Source organism: Phyllobates terribilis, unplaced genomic scaffold (assembly GCF_046119375.1).
Source record: "Phyllobates terribilis strain yellow unplaced genomic scaffold, ASM4611937v1 Scaffold_12__6_contigs__length_324123572, whole genome shotgun sequence".
Classification (NCBI taxonomy): domain Eukaryota; kingdom Metazoa; phylum Chordata; class Amphibia; order Anura; family Dendrobatidae; genus Phyllobates; species Phyllobates terribilis.
Genome location: NW_027362772.1, coordinates 13,241,457 through 13,254,369, shown reverse-complemented (window position 1 = coordinate 13,254,369; position 12,913 = coordinate 13,241,457). Strand labels below are relative to the sequence as shown.

Below are 12,913 nucleotides of genomic sequence, written 5' to 3'. Positions count from 1 at the left end.
ATAATAAAAAGATCTACAGGATATAACTCAGGATCAGTAATGTAATGTATGTGTATAGTGACTGCACAAGCAGAATAGTGAGTGCAGCTCTGGAGTATAATGCAGAATGTAACTCAGGATCAGTAATGTAATTATGTACACAGTGACTGCACCAGCAGAATAGTGAGTGCAGCTCTGGAGTATAATGCAGGATGTAACTCAGGATCAGTATTGTAAAGCATGTACACAGTGACTGCACCTGCAGAATAGTGAGTGCAGCTCTGGAGTATAATACAGGATGTAACTCAGGATCAGCAATGTAATGTATGTACACAGTGACTGCACCACCAGAATAGTGAGCACAGCTCTGGAGTATAATACAGGCTCAGTAATGTAACTGATATTTTCATACGTTGCATCCAGACACGATTCCGTCCCCTCCGGCGCAGACCATGTTATTGTTTACTTGGAAGCTCCACCAGTCGGACCTGCTGCAGACGGCGTGTTCGACCACGGGAAGCAGAGCCTGCTGGAGATTGTCAGCGATGGGTCCGTTGGCTGCAGAACAAAGTATCAGTAATGGACACTAGTGGACACGTGATGGTATATGTGAGGCACATTGATGTCATTACTTACTGTACAGACGTCCCCACCCGGTGACATAGCAGGGGAAGTCGTGTGCCAGGATGGCGCCGTCAGCAGGAATGCAGGCGGGCTGCACGGTGTCGCTGAGCGGGGCGGGCTCAGCCAGCTTGATGATGGCGATGTCGTTACTGAGATTCAGATAAGACGTGGAGCATTAGTGCAGTCCTGGTTGGCCCCTGAACATGGTGGGGCCCTGAGATGTTACTTACGCGATGATCAGGAAGGAGCTGAATTTCTCATGGACAAAGATCTTCTCGGGACCGATGGCGGCGGATCCTTCCTCATCTTCCTTTAGGTTGTGCTTTCCAACAAGGACTCTGTAGACGCGGCCAGAGCTGGAGGAAGGGGGGGATTATTATTAGTCCCGGTATAAGGGTGTCAGAATATTGCCCTGTAGAGAGGCGGACCACCCGCCTGTATCCTGTACACCTCCGGACAGCGCTTAGCAATCTGTAGTCACCGAAGTGTTAAAACAAGCAATTCCGATAAAAAATGACACCGGACAATCGATCATAGCGCAATACAGTTCAGCCTTGAATTGCTTGTTTTTCCTGTACCTGATACAGTGGGCGGCAGTCAGGACCCAGCGGTCAGAAATCAGGGTGCCGCCGCAGGTGTGGCCCCAGGCTCCGCTGCTGCCTTGGTACTGCAGGGAAATCTAGAGAAAGGAAAGAACCTGGTAAGAGGAGTCTTCAGGACGAGGCGTGGGACATCTCATGACTATAGTTCTACGGTCCACACCTGCCATGGCCAGCTGTGCTCTCGCACATCATGGCCGTTCACCACTCTGGAGCCACCAGCTCTCCCTTGTAAGGATAGCGGAGTTCGCCAGCGATCACCGCACACTGCCACAGTCAGCAACACAGTGTGCCGAGTTCCTCAACCCAGTGTCTAAGCCAAGAGATGGGTGCCACCCCAGACCTGTGCAGCCCCCTCACCACCATCTTGTCTCTCACTCAAATAGGACACGCTGCTTAACTCAACTGTCTGACTGCCATCAAAACCTAGATGCACAACTGTCATCCAGACAATTAACACACAAGCCACCAAGCTAAATTGATTTGCCAACATACTACATTCTGATGCTTTTGCCAATCTGAGCTTTAACCCTTTCAAGCTGAACCTACAATTACAGACATACTTGTTACTGAATCTTAAGGGTAACTGGACCCCAAAGTTCCCCCTTATTTTTTCCTTTTCTTTTTCCATTTTTTTTTTTTTGCTCTCTTCTTTCCATAAAGGACTCTATAATTTTTTTTTATAAATGAGAGATTTTTGTTCTATTAATACAACTGAGTACTGGAGCTTTACTACAACCTTGTGGCTGAAAAAGAAATTACAGTCAAGATATTGTTCGAATCTAAACCCTAGTTCCCCCATTTCAGCAGCACAACCCACTACTCTATACAGCATGTAAGTCTCCCACATAACAAGATGGAACTCTGTAAAATGCAACATATCAACAGATAATTCCTTCCCTACAAGATGGTTAAAGTCGGGAGCAGCCCTTCCAGAGAAACTACTGTTAACTTAAAGAACACAAAAGGAGGAATTGGTCAAGAAGACACTTACAACTCACTATACAGCTCCTAACAGAGCCACGACCTTCTCAAAAGAATCCAGTGAAACAACGAAGGGAAACACCTTTAAGGAAAATGACAGTGGTAATGATAGTAATGCTCAATACTCACTACTGATCTCCCACTCTTTTATCCGGAAAGCCTTCTCCAAAGTTCTAGATACACTCAAAGAAAATCCAGGATGCGAAACTAGAAATTAACCAAATTGGATCAAGAGTTGAATCCCTAGAAACCACACAAGAATCCCTTTGCAACTTCACTGTAGCGACAATGGAAGGGCCTCAGAAATGACAACATTACCTATAATCAGCGTTTGATGCTTTGCAAGATCAAGAGAACAGAGGCCACCACTACAAATTATGTATCAGAGGTCTCCCGGAAACAGTTCTTCCCCACAGAGCGCTGAGAAGGAAATCCAAACTATCTGAGCCCCTGAGGGATGTAATATGCCACTTACTTAACTTCAAAGGCAAAGAGGACATTCTCAGGAAATCGAGAGGATCTGAACAAATACACTTCGAAGGAGCTCAAATATCCATGTACCTAGACATCTCCCCCCAAACCTTGCAGAAGAGAAGAACCTTGATGCCCCTAACAGATATCCTTCACAGTAAGAAGATTCTGTACTCATTGTTATTTCCTTTTAATATCTCCTTCTTGGTTGACGGGAAAAGACTGATAATACGCACTAAAGAGGATCTCAACAAAGCTCTTGCTCTAATGGACCTTTCTGACTTCCATATCGAAGATTGGAGCACAGTTAAGGACCTCTTCACCCTCATCGTGGGAAGTTGACTTAAATGGTCGACCAGGGAAACAGGAAGAAAACGGGGAAACTGACACCAAAACGCCTCATTCTGGACTGATCTTTAGAACAGAGGCAATTCTTGGTCGTAGCCTTCCTGGGATTACTTTTCCCTCTCAGGTTGAGATCAGGGTCCTACCAAAGCATCTCCAGAGGTCTTTGCCTTCGCTCACATGACCTTTTGAACTGACATATAGTTCTCTAAATAGCTGATATTGTATCTTATATATTCTCTTTAAGCAGCGTTCCATCGTCAATGGATTTTCTTTTCTCTCTCTTATTACAACTCCTATCCTAACGCCTTCAACTTAAGCGCTACCAGGCGATAGTCTGACTCCAATATGCTGAGCAAACTGTTTAAACTTATCTACAATGTTTTCCCTACCCTTTGCCCTTCCCTGCTCCCACCCTTCCCCTTCCCCCGTGTCACCCACAGCCCTAGTCCAGATTTACAGACATCCTCAGACTTCATATAAACGAGAAGAAATCTTCCACACCCAAGCATGTGATCAATAGGCATCGGTCCCACTATAGCATTATACCCCTAATACGTGAATATGGCTGTGTTTAAGATACTATCCTACAATGTTAGTGACTTAAACTCTCCTTCCAAATGTGGCCAGATCATTAAATACTCCTCTGTGCTCCCATCGGCACAAAACGATGCGATCACGTGGTGCCGATTGGTCTCCATTGTGACCCCGGGCCGAAAGATGGTGGCAAGGTCCTTCAAGGAAGGTGGCGTGTCAATGCCTGCTCAGAGCAGAAGCTGACACGTCTCCTCCCTGCCTATTAGACTAGTAAAGCCCCAAAACATAAAAACAATATGTAGTATCGCTGTAATCGTACTGAGCAGAAGAATAAAGCTGCCTTATAAATTTTACGACATGCAGAACGTCATAAAAGCCCAAAAAATAATACCTGAATTGCTGGTTTTTGTTCATTCTGCCTCCTAAAAATCGGAATAGAAAGCGATCAAAAAATGTCATGTGCCCGAAAATGGTACCAGTAAAAACATCAACTCATCCCACAAAAAACAAGCCGTCACATGACTCTGTCGACCAAAATATGGAAAAATTATAGCTCTCAAGATATGGAGATGTAAAAACTTGTTTTTACAATAAAAAGCATCTTTTATTATGTGACAGCCGCCATACATAAAAATCCAATATGAATCTGGTATCGCTGTAATCGCACCGACCCAAAGAATAAAGTCATCTAATCACTTTTACCGCATGGGGAATGGCATAAAAAATAAATAGAACTAATTCTTCACCTGATGTTGATTTGTTCATTCTGCCTCCCAAAGATCGCAGTAAGGCTCAGCTCACATTTATCCTGCGCTCTCCGCTGAGCGCTTACACAGAGGTTTCCATGTAAGTCTCTGAAATACATGATTCAGACAGAACCCCCTGGTGGAAGATTATAATGAGGTAGATGGAGGCACTGTGGACACCATCTGGCCTGTGATCTGGTGATGTCTGTAATTTTAGGCGTACATAAAAGCGGCGTTGGCCGCAGTTTTGTGCACTTCTGAAAAGAAAAACAACGTTTAACAGAGGTCAGACAGAGTCCAGAGTAACTCTGTTGCCTCATTATAGTTAATGGATCCATTGGGGGTTTCATCTGAATCATGCAACTTGGGGATTTAGATGGAAACCCGATAATAAGTCCTCAGCGTAGAGCGCAGGATAAATGTGATCCAAAATGTTATGTAAAATTTTCCCGACAAAAGCTTCAACTAAGTCCACAAAAAAAGCCCCCACTCAGGTCCGTCATCTGTTAACGAAAATATAGGGGGCTTCAACCAGGGTTGGACTGGGGTGTCTGAGGCCCATAGGGTGAATTGACCCAAGGGGCCAGCCCTACAGCTATATGCAAATACCTGTTAGCCATTATCCCCGTTATAGTGAAGCGTCAACTGTAAAACACAGGCAGCACCTGCACATCTACTGTGCGCCACAATAACTGGGATGTACAATTACTGTAGTTTGCATTAAAGAGTTGTTTGATGAAAATAAGCTATCACTGATCTACCGGTTCAGTAGGTGATAACTTATAGATTGCTGGAAACCGACCATTGGAAACCGCACCGACCAGAAGAATGGGGAACTTTTATCCCTGACAGAGCACTTTTCTCCCCATTTTAAAATAGAGCAGCAGGTGGAATGTCTGACCGCAGCTCCATTCATCCTCTTTGAGGGTTTCTAGAAAAAGCCAAGTGCAGCCCCTTAGGGAATGAATGGATCAGTGGTCGAGTCAAACATGCTCCTCCATACTAATGAGGATAAAAGTTGCACATTCTGCAGATCGGTGCAGGTCCCAGCAGTTGGACCCCCACCAATCAATAACTTATCACTTATCCTATGGCCATGTTCACACGTTCAGTATTTTACATCAGCATTTGTAAGCCAAAACTAGGAGTGGAACAATCAGAGGAAAAGTATAATAGAAACACGTCACCACTTCTGTATTTATCACCCACTCCTGGGTTTGGCTTACAAATACTGAGGCAAAATCCTGCCCAAATACGGAATGTGTGAACATGGCCTTAACATAGGTGATTACATGTTTTCCCCACAGAACCCCTGAAAGAGCATATTTGCTACTATGTAGTAGTCACAGGACAGAGAGGGGTTAAACATCCAAGAATTTAATCTCTATTGGAAATCAAGAATCTTCCCCATATTGATATCAGAGAGAACAAGTGACCTCCATACACAACACAATCGAGTATACCAAGACCAATAATAACACATACAAGGGATAAATACTGCCACACCGTAACAGACTACATATTACCACCACATAGTAACAGAATAATACCACATACAAGGAACAAATACCGTCACACCATGACAAGATCACATACTACCACCACATAGTGACCGAATAATACCACATACAGTGGGTAGGAAAGTATTCAGACCCCTTTAAATTTTTCACTCTTTGTTTCATTGCAGCCATTTGGTGAATTCTAAAAAGTTCATTTTTTTCCTCATTAACCCCTTTACTCCCAAGGGTGGTTTGCACGTTAATGATGGGGCCAATTTTTACAATTTTGACCACTGTCACTTTATGAGGTAATTACTCTGGAACCCTTCAACGGATCCCGCTGATTCTGAGATTCTGAGACTATTTTTTCATGACATATTGTACTTCATGATAGTGGTAAAAATTTCTTCGATATCACTTGCGTTTATTTGTGAAAAAATCGGAAATTTGGCGAAAATTTTTAAAAATTTCGCAATTTTCAAAATTGTAATTTTTATGCCCTTACATTAGAGAGATATGTTACACAAAATAGTTAATAAATAACATTTTCCACATGTCTACTTTACAACAGCACAATTTTGGAACCAACATTTTTTTTTACTAGGGAGCTATAAGGGTTAAAAGTTGACCAGAGATTTCTCATTTTTACAACAAATTTACAAAACCATTTTTTTAGAGACCACATCACATATGATGTGACTTTGAGGGGCCTTTATGACAGAAAATACCCAAAAGTGACACCATTCTAAAAACTGCACCCCTCAAGGTTCTCAAAACCACATTCAAGAACTTTATTAACCCTTCAGGTGCTTCACAGGAATTTTTGGAATGTGGAAGAAAAAAATTAACATTTAACTTTTTTCACAAAAATGTTACTTTAGGCCCAATTGTTTTTATTTTCGCAGGGGTAACAAGAAACAATGGACCCCAAAATTTGTTGTGCAATTTCCCCTGAGCACGCAGATACCCCATATGTGAGGAAAAAACACTATTTGTGCGCTTGGCAGGGCTCGGAAGGGAAGGAGCGCCATTTGACTTTTTGAATGTAAAATTTGCTTGAATAATTAGCGGACGTCATGTTGCGTTTGGAGAGCCCCTGATGTGCCTAAACAGTGTAAACCCTCCACAAGCGACACCATTTTGGAAACTAGACCCCTCAGGGAACTTATCTAGATGTGTAGTGAGCACCTTGAACCCCCAGGTGCTTCACAGAAGTTTATAACATTGAGCTGTAAAAATAAAATTTTCCTATTTTTCCAAGAAAAATGTTTTTCAGACTCCAATTTTGCATTTTCACAAGGGTAACAGTAGAAATTGCACCATGCAATTTGTTGTGCAATTTCCCCTGAGTAAGCAGATACCCATATGTGGGGGAAAACCACTGTTTGGGCGCACGGCAGGGTTCGGAAGGGAAGGAGCACCATTTGACTTTTTGAATGTAAAATTTGCTTGAATAATTAGCAGACGCCATGTTGCGTTTGGGGAGCCTCTGATGTCCCCAAATAGTGGAAACCACCCCCCTCCCCCCAGTGACTCCATTTTGGAAGCTACACCCCTCCAGGATTTTATCAAGGGGTATAGTGAACATTTTGAACCCAGAGGAACGACAGAATTTGATAACATTAAGTCATCATATTGAATAAGTTGTCATTAGTCTTGATCGCAAGTGCTCGCTATTTGAGTATGCATTGGGTGCTCGGGTGCGCACCATGTATTGCGGGTGCTTGAGTGACATGCTTGAGTCCCTGCCCCGCATGTTTCACGGTTATTAGACACCCAAAAAAAAACATGCAGGGATCGATCGTGCATGGCAGGCAATCCCCCTGAGGTTTTTTTGGCTGTATGACAGCTGCAAAACATTTGGGGCAGAGACTCGAGCATGTCACTCGAGCACCCGCTATACTCGGTGCATACCCGAGCACCCAATGCAAACTCAAGTAGCGAGTACTTGCGCTCAACATTAGCCGCCATATCGTCGTCATTTTTTTTTCTTTACTTCTGAAAAAATCCCAACCCCAACCCTAGCCTAACCCTAACCTAACCCTAACGTTAGCCTAACCCTAGCCTAACCCTAACCCTAGCCTAACCCTAGCCTAACTCTAACCCTAGCCTAACACTAGCCCAACCCAACCCTAGCCCAACCCTAACCCTAGCCCAACCCTAACCCTAGCCCAACCCTAACCCAGCCCAACCCTAACCCTAACCCTAGCACATCCCTAACCCTAACCCTAGCACAACCCAAACCCTAAAGTTTATTTTTTACGCCGTTCCTCGTGCAGTATAAGTGATTAGACGACTTTATTTTTCTGGTCGGTGCAATTACAGCGATGCCAGATTCATATTGGGTTTTTATGAGTGACAGCTGTCACACACTAAAAGACGCATTTTTTTGCATCGCCATATTTTGAAAGCTATAATTTTTCCATATTTCGACCGACAGAGTCATATGACAGCTTGTTTTTTGTGGGACAAGTTGACGTTTTTATTGGTACCATTTTCGGGCACATGACATTTTTTGATCGCTTTCAATTCTGATTTTTAGAAGGCAGAATACACAAAAACCAACAATTCTGGAATTGTTTTTTTGTTTGTTTTTTTATGCCGTTCCGCGTGTGGTAAAATTGACGAGGGACCTTTATTCTTCGGGTCAGTACATTTACAGTGGTACCACATTTATATATTTTTTTTATATTTTGGCGCTTTTACACAATTAAAACTATTTTATTGAAAAAAGAATTGTTTTTGCATCGCTTTATTCTGAGAGCTATAACTTATTTACTTTTCTGTTGTTGGAGCTCTATGGCAGCTTGCTTTTTGCGGGACAAGATGACGTTTTCAGCGTACCATTTTTATTTCATTCGTCTTTTTGATCACGTTTTATTCCATTTTTTGTTTGGCGGTATAATGATAAAACATCGTTTTATGTTTCGTTTTTTATGTTTTTTTTACCGTGTTCACTAAAGGGGTTAACTAGCAGAACAGTTTTATAGGTCAGGTCGTTCTGGAAGCGGTGATACCAAATATGTGTAGTTTTATTGGTTTATTTTTTTTTCATAAGATTATTTATTTATGGGTACAATATATTTTCATTTTTTTATTTTTTTTTTCATTTTCTTTTTTAGATTTTTGCTAGTGATGAGCGAATGCGCTCGCCACTACTCGGTACTCACCCGAGCATGATGGTGCCCGACAAGCTCGGTGCTCGGCGAGTATTTCCGGGTTCCTCGGCGGGAGCTCAGGTCCCCTCCCTGCATATTTGGCGCTCTTTACAGGGCCGATGAACATGCAGGGATTGCCTGCCACTCACTGTAATGCCACAGCCATGTTGGTTGTGGCATTACAGTGATTGGCTGGCCGCACAGAATCATCAGGTCTATATCAGACCTGGAGCCGCCATGCTCGTCACAGTCACTCCGGAATCAGACAGTGTAAGGAGAGTTGCTGAGCTAGGGAGAGATTTAATCGTGTATTAGGTAGTGTAGGGAGAAAAAACGTACATTACACATATCCATCTTAACAAACAGTCCTTTTGAGGACTAACTAATCCATCTGCAGAGATAACAGGCAGGCAGCGTATATAGGCAGGGTATATAATAGACTGTAGTGCATATAGGACAAGAGGCTCCATTCCAGTTCTGCCTTCTGCTGCTGTTAGATATTTCTATACAAAGGCCCAGGTCTCAGGGGCCAGGAATACTTTTTTTGCATCTTAATCCTCCTAATTTGCTTAAAAAGCAATCCATAGAACACTGTTTTTCATTTGCTTGTTGGCACTACAGAATACAGCCAGGTCCTTTCCATATTACAGCGCTAGAAATCTAGCTATTTAAAACTGTGGTTTCTGCATTACACGGATCACATATAAGTTTTCAGAAAATACTTGTAGCATCGGCGTCTTTGCCCCCTGCCAGGCAGAGACGCTGTCCCACTCACCTCCTCGCTCCCTGCGCTCCCCGCTCTGCGTTCTCCAGCGCTCCTCTTCCTGCTGCTGGCGCGCGCAGCTCACTGGTGACTGTGCTTAGGGCGCGCGCGCGCACCCTCCCTCTTAAAGGGGCCGCGTGCGCCATCCTAAGGAGTCCCCGGCCAATAGCCGAGGGTCCTCCCATATATAAGGCACCTCCTCCAAAATGGGGGTGCCCGAGCAAAAGTTGTTGTACAGTGTTTCTTACCTCTGCTTCAGCCCTCAGGTCCCGCTGCTAGCCTGACTACCAATCCTGCCCGCCAGCCTGTTACCTGCCTGTTACCTGCCGTGCCTACTAGCCCGCTCACCTGGGAGCACTTGCCTGTTTTCTGCCTCTTACCTGCCGTGCCTGCCAGCCCACTCACCTGGGAGAACTTGCCTGTTACTTGCCTGTTACCTGCCATGTCTGCCATTCTGCTCACCTGGAAGCACTTGCCTGTTATCTGCCTGTTACCTGCTGTGCCTGCCGGCCTGCTCACCTGGGAGCACCTGCCTGTTACCTACCCCTTACCCGCTTGTTACCTGCCGTGCCTACCCGGTGGCTCCTGCCGTCACCTGACCTGACCACCTGCCAGCCTACCTAGAGACTCCTGCCGTCAATTGCCGTGACCACCTGCCAGCCTATCTAGAGACTCCTGCCGTCTCTTGCCGTGACCACCTGCCAGCCTACCTAGAGACTCCTGCCGTCACTTGCCGTCACTTGCCGTGTCTACCTGATAGCCTACCTGGAGGCTTCTGCTCGCCAGCCTGCCTGCTGTGCCCATCTGCAATTCCGGTCAGTCCCTGCCATCTGTACCGTGGGAGTCACCTGCTCTCTTATAAGGTCATCCCCAGAGTAGCACCTGGTCCCTCTGCTCGATCCCTCCCTGGTCACGGAGTCGTTAGTCGCCATACGACCAGGGTCGGTCTGGGTTGATACTTAGTTACACCCCTCTGGGTCCCTCCTTGCACCTCAGCACAGAGGTTCCACCTCCCGGACCCGTAACAGTTTGCTCGGGCCATGGAACCCGGTGGCCCCCAGACACCCGCAATCTCCGACATGCACCAGGAGGTCTTACGTCAGAGGGCTCAACAGGAGCCCTGCGGGCTGTTAACTCTCGCCTAGGCGCATTGTCCGATCCGTCTGTGTCCGTCTCTGGTCAAGCAGCGCCTGCTTCCGCGGCACCACAACCTAGTCCTATTATGGCGTCTGGCTATGGACCCCGGCTCTCGGCAGCTATTTTTGCTGGCAACACCGCCTTAGCTCGAGGTTTCATAAACCAGTGCACCCTGCACTTTGAACTCTTGGCACATCAGTTCATCTCCAACCGGGCCAAGGTGGCATTCATCATGTCCCATCTCACTGGGGAGGCACTGGCTTTGCTAAATCCCCAGTGAGAGAGAGGGGATCCCCTGGTGTCCGACCTATCGTCTTTCTTTGCTGCTTTCCGGAAAGTCTTTGCTGAACCAGGACGAAAATCCTCTTCAGCCTCCTCTCTGCTACGTCTCCACCAAGAGAGTCTCACCGTGGGCCAATATGCCATGCGGTTCCGTACCCTCGCTTCTGAGCTTGCCTGGGACAACGAGGCTCTGGTCTCCATCTTCTGGGAGGATCTTTCCGGTCGGATTAAGGACGAGTTAGCCGGTCGGGACATTCCTACCACCCTGGATGACCTGGTGTCACTAGCTACCCGGATTGACATTCGTTTCCAAGAACGTACCAAAGAGACTTCCCGGGAGAGAAAGTTTCCTCGCCTTGCTCCTACTTTTCAGAGACCTTCCTCTCAACCAGTCACTCCCCGGGCACACTCGCCCGAACCTATGCAGATCGACCAGACCAAGATGGTCAAATCTCGCCAAGAGTCACGCCGAGCTGAGGGGAGCTGTTTCTATTGTGGCAGTAAGGAGCACTTCATCCGTTCCTGCTCGGAGAAGCCAGGAAACTCCAGTGTCTAGGACTACTCGGAGAGGTCGTCATAGGCAAAAGTAAGCCCTCTCTGTCCCTGACTTTGTCTGTCTCTATCTCCTTGGGAGAGAATCATCACTTTGAAATTGCTCACCTGGATTCTGGAGCTGCTGGAAACCTCATTTCCCAGTCTCTGGTAGAGAGATATCGGATTCCCACCAAACCTCTGGCTGAACCGTTGGCAGTCACCTCCGTGGATGGAAGACTCCTTCCGGTAACCATCCTGCTCATCACAGAACCTATAACTCTGCAGGTGGGAATGCTGCACTCTGAGAGGATCTCCTTCCATGTGCTGTCCGGTCTCTCTCACCCCCTATTGTTAGGTCTACCCTGGCTACAGAGACATGAACCCGTGCTGAACTGGCAATCCGGTGAAGTACTCCATTGGGGGCAGGATTGCCATAAGACCTGCCTGGTTCCAGTTCGCCCGGCTCGTCCTCCACCTACCCCAGCTAATTTACCCGGACTACCGGCACCTTACTGGTCCTATGCAGATATCTTCGGTAAAAAGAAAGCCAAGACACTGCCAACGCATAGACCATATGATTGCCCAATCGACCTGGTACCCGGTGCCACTCCACCCCATGGGCGCTTTTACCCACTGTCATCGGCCGAGACCCGGGCCATGTCGGAGTACATCGAGGAGAATCTGGCCAGGGGATTCATCCGGAAATCTACCTCTCTGGCTGGAGCCGGATTCTTCTTCGTCAAGAAGAAAGATGGTTCATTACGCCCCTGTATTGACTATAGAGGACTCAACCAAATCACAGTAAAAAAAAAATACCCCCTGCTGCTCATCTCCGAGTTGTTTGACCGTCTTAAGGGAGCTAGGATCTTTACCAAGCTAGATCTATGTGGGGCGTATAACCTGGTCTGAATCCGTCAAGGAGACGAGTGGAAGACGGCATTCAATACCCGGGACGGTTGCTATGAATACCGGGTGATGCCTTTCGGTCTCTGCAATGCTCCCGCCGTCTTCCAAGAATTGGTCAACGACATCTTTCCTGATCTTCTTTACTCTTGCGTGGTGGCATACCTGGACAATATCTTGTTCTTCTCTCCGGATCTTCCCACACACCGGAGGGATGTTCGTCAGGTCCTGCTTAGGCTCAGACAGAATCACCTCTATGCAAAATTCGAGAAGTGCCTCTTCGAGCAGACCTCTCTTCCATTCCTGGGCTATGTAATCTCCCAGACAGGCCTACGAATGGATCCCGAGTAGC

At 46.1% G+C, this 12,913-nt stretch overlaps 1 protein-coding gene across 1 annotated transcript; it reads right to left on the bottom strand.

The window, feature by feature from the left end:
- Positions 1 to 385: 385 nt before the first annotated feature.
- Positions 386 to 2,686, bottom strand: LOC141172909 (chymotrypsin-C-like). The gene is made up of 9 exons (XM_073657527.1): positions 2,662 to 2,686; positions 2,316 to 2,393; positions 2,033 to 2,153; positions 1,581 to 1,747; positions 1,366 to 1,469; positions 1,182 to 1,282; positions 834 to 959; positions 616 to 752; positions 386 to 537 (listed from the first exon to the last, which is right to left on the bottom strand). The coding sequence occupies exons 1-9, from the start codon at positions 2,684 to 2,686 to the stop codon at positions 386 to 388; spliced, it is 1,011 nt and encodes a 336-aa protein (XP_073513628.1).
- Between the last annotated feature and the right edge of the window lie 10,227 nt (positions 2,687 to 12,913).